Genomic DNA, 1,850 nt, shown 5'->3' with positions numbered 1-1,850 from the left:
AAAGAAACACATATTTTTAGTCAGAAGGTGAACTTGCTAAATAACAATAAAATATTGAAGTGTTAGCACCTACACATTATAAGCAATTTTGTAAGAGTGTTATTGATAGCTAACTCATTCACTCTTTTCCTGCATTTTATAATAATAACTTCATCTCCACAGCACCAACTCTAGAGCTGGGGATATAGCAGAGGACATGTAAATTAGACCTCCCTCAGCACATGAAATTCATCACAGACTGACCCTAACAATGGGATCAAGTCCTAAGTTCCCCAGTCTTCACCTTCACAGATCAGCACTCAGCACAGACCTGACACTATGAAGTTGTTGCTAAACTGGGTTTTTCTAGTAACACTTTTAAATGGTAATTTATAGGGAACAAGAGTTGGTGGGTGAGTGAGTGTGTGTGTGTGTGTGTGTGTGTGTGTGTGTGTGTGTGTGTGTCAGGGACAGTAGATGTGTGTGATGAGGATTCTCTACTCTTGCAGGTATTCAGTGTGAGGTGAAGCTGGCGGTACATGGAGGAGGTTTGGTGGAGCCTGGGTCTTCTCTCAGACTCTCCTGTGTAGCTTCTGGATTCACCTTGGGTGATTACTACATGGAGTGGGTTCGACAGGCTCCAGGGAAAGGACTGGAGTGGATTGCAGCAACTAGAAACAGAGCTAAAGATTATTCAGCAGAGTACAGTGTATCTGTGAATGGACGATTCACCATCTCAAGGGATGTTTCCCAAAACATCCTCTACCTTCATATGAACAACCTGAAAACTGAGGACACTGGCATTTATTACTGCGCAAGAGATGCACACAGTGAGGAGACTTGAGTATTAGCCCAGACAAAAACTTCCTTACAAGGTTTCACAGTATCAGCAGGGGGCGCTCATGAACAAAGAAAAGGACAGTGCCTTACCTCTCCAGATACTATATATTTTTTTTAAATCTGGAAAGTTCTCTTGAATTTACAATGCTTTATCTACTGCAGAAGTTTTTGCAGTGAAAAGTGGAAACTGAAATAAATGCTTCAATTGTGAGCAACTGCAATGTGGGTGAAAATTTCTCTTATGCCTAAGTGCAATTTTGGAGACACAGAATAAAGTAGTAAAAACACAGATATGTTTTTTCTGTTGTACATTTTCATTAGAAATATTCCTCTGCAATATTTTGTGTAATAATTTAAAGTGTTGAACTTTTACCTTAGATTGTATTTCCATGTTTCCTTTGAGGAGCACATCACATTAAATGCAAACCCACAATTTGGGATTTAGAATAAGAATATTTCAGTAAGCTCCTTCCCATATTTAAAGCTTATTTGTGCGATATAAAGCTGTTACATTAAATAAAGCATAAGCTGGTATTTATTTGCACAATTTGAGACACTATTGAAAAATTTTTTCTACTTTTCTACACTATTCCAATTTGTATTGTACATAGTACAATACAATAATCTTAAAGCTCAATTTTATGATGGGATTTCTTACAGAAACATTGACAAAAAGCTCTGACACATTTTACATAATTCAACACAATATTTATTCAAAACTGTTCTTCATCCTTTAGTACTTTTAAATCAAGAACTCACCTTACTTTCCTAATTTAACCCAAATGATATTTCTCCGAACTTATTTCTATAATAGTAGAATTCATTTTTCTCACTACAATTGTGTGAATAAGTCCTTCTTTCTCTAATGATCATCCACATCATTTCAGATTTTCTGAGATTAGCCATTCTTTCTGAGGTGAGCTAGTACCTCAAACTTGTTTTCATTTAAATTAGCATCATATCTAAGGATATTGAACATTTGTTTCCTTTGATTTCTTTAGTAAGTCTTGTTTCCCTTCTTTCCTTCAAAC

At 36.2% G+C, this 1,850-nt stretch overlaps 1 gene segment (V, D, J or C); it reads left to right on the top strand.

Annotated features, from left to right (window-relative positions):
• The first annotated feature begins 260 nt into the window (after nucleotides 1-260).
• Ighv3-72l1 (immunoglobulin heavy variable 3-72 like 1) lies at nucleotides 261-823 on the top strand. The segment is given in 2 exon segments: nucleotides 261-364; nucleotides 489-823. Coding segments are annotated over 2 exon segments (381 nt in total).
• Nucleotides 824-1,850: the final 1,027 nt, after the last annotated feature.

Source organism: Rattus norvegicus, chromosome 6 (assembly GCF_036323735.1).
Source record: "Rattus norvegicus strain BN/NHsdMcwi chromosome 6, GRCr8, whole genome shotgun sequence".
Taxonomy (NCBI): Eukaryota; Metazoa; Chordata; class Mammalia; order Rodentia; family Muridae; genus Rattus; species Rattus norvegicus.
Note: the sequence above shows the minus strand (reverse complement) of the source record. Positions and strands in the feature narration are given on the sequence as shown.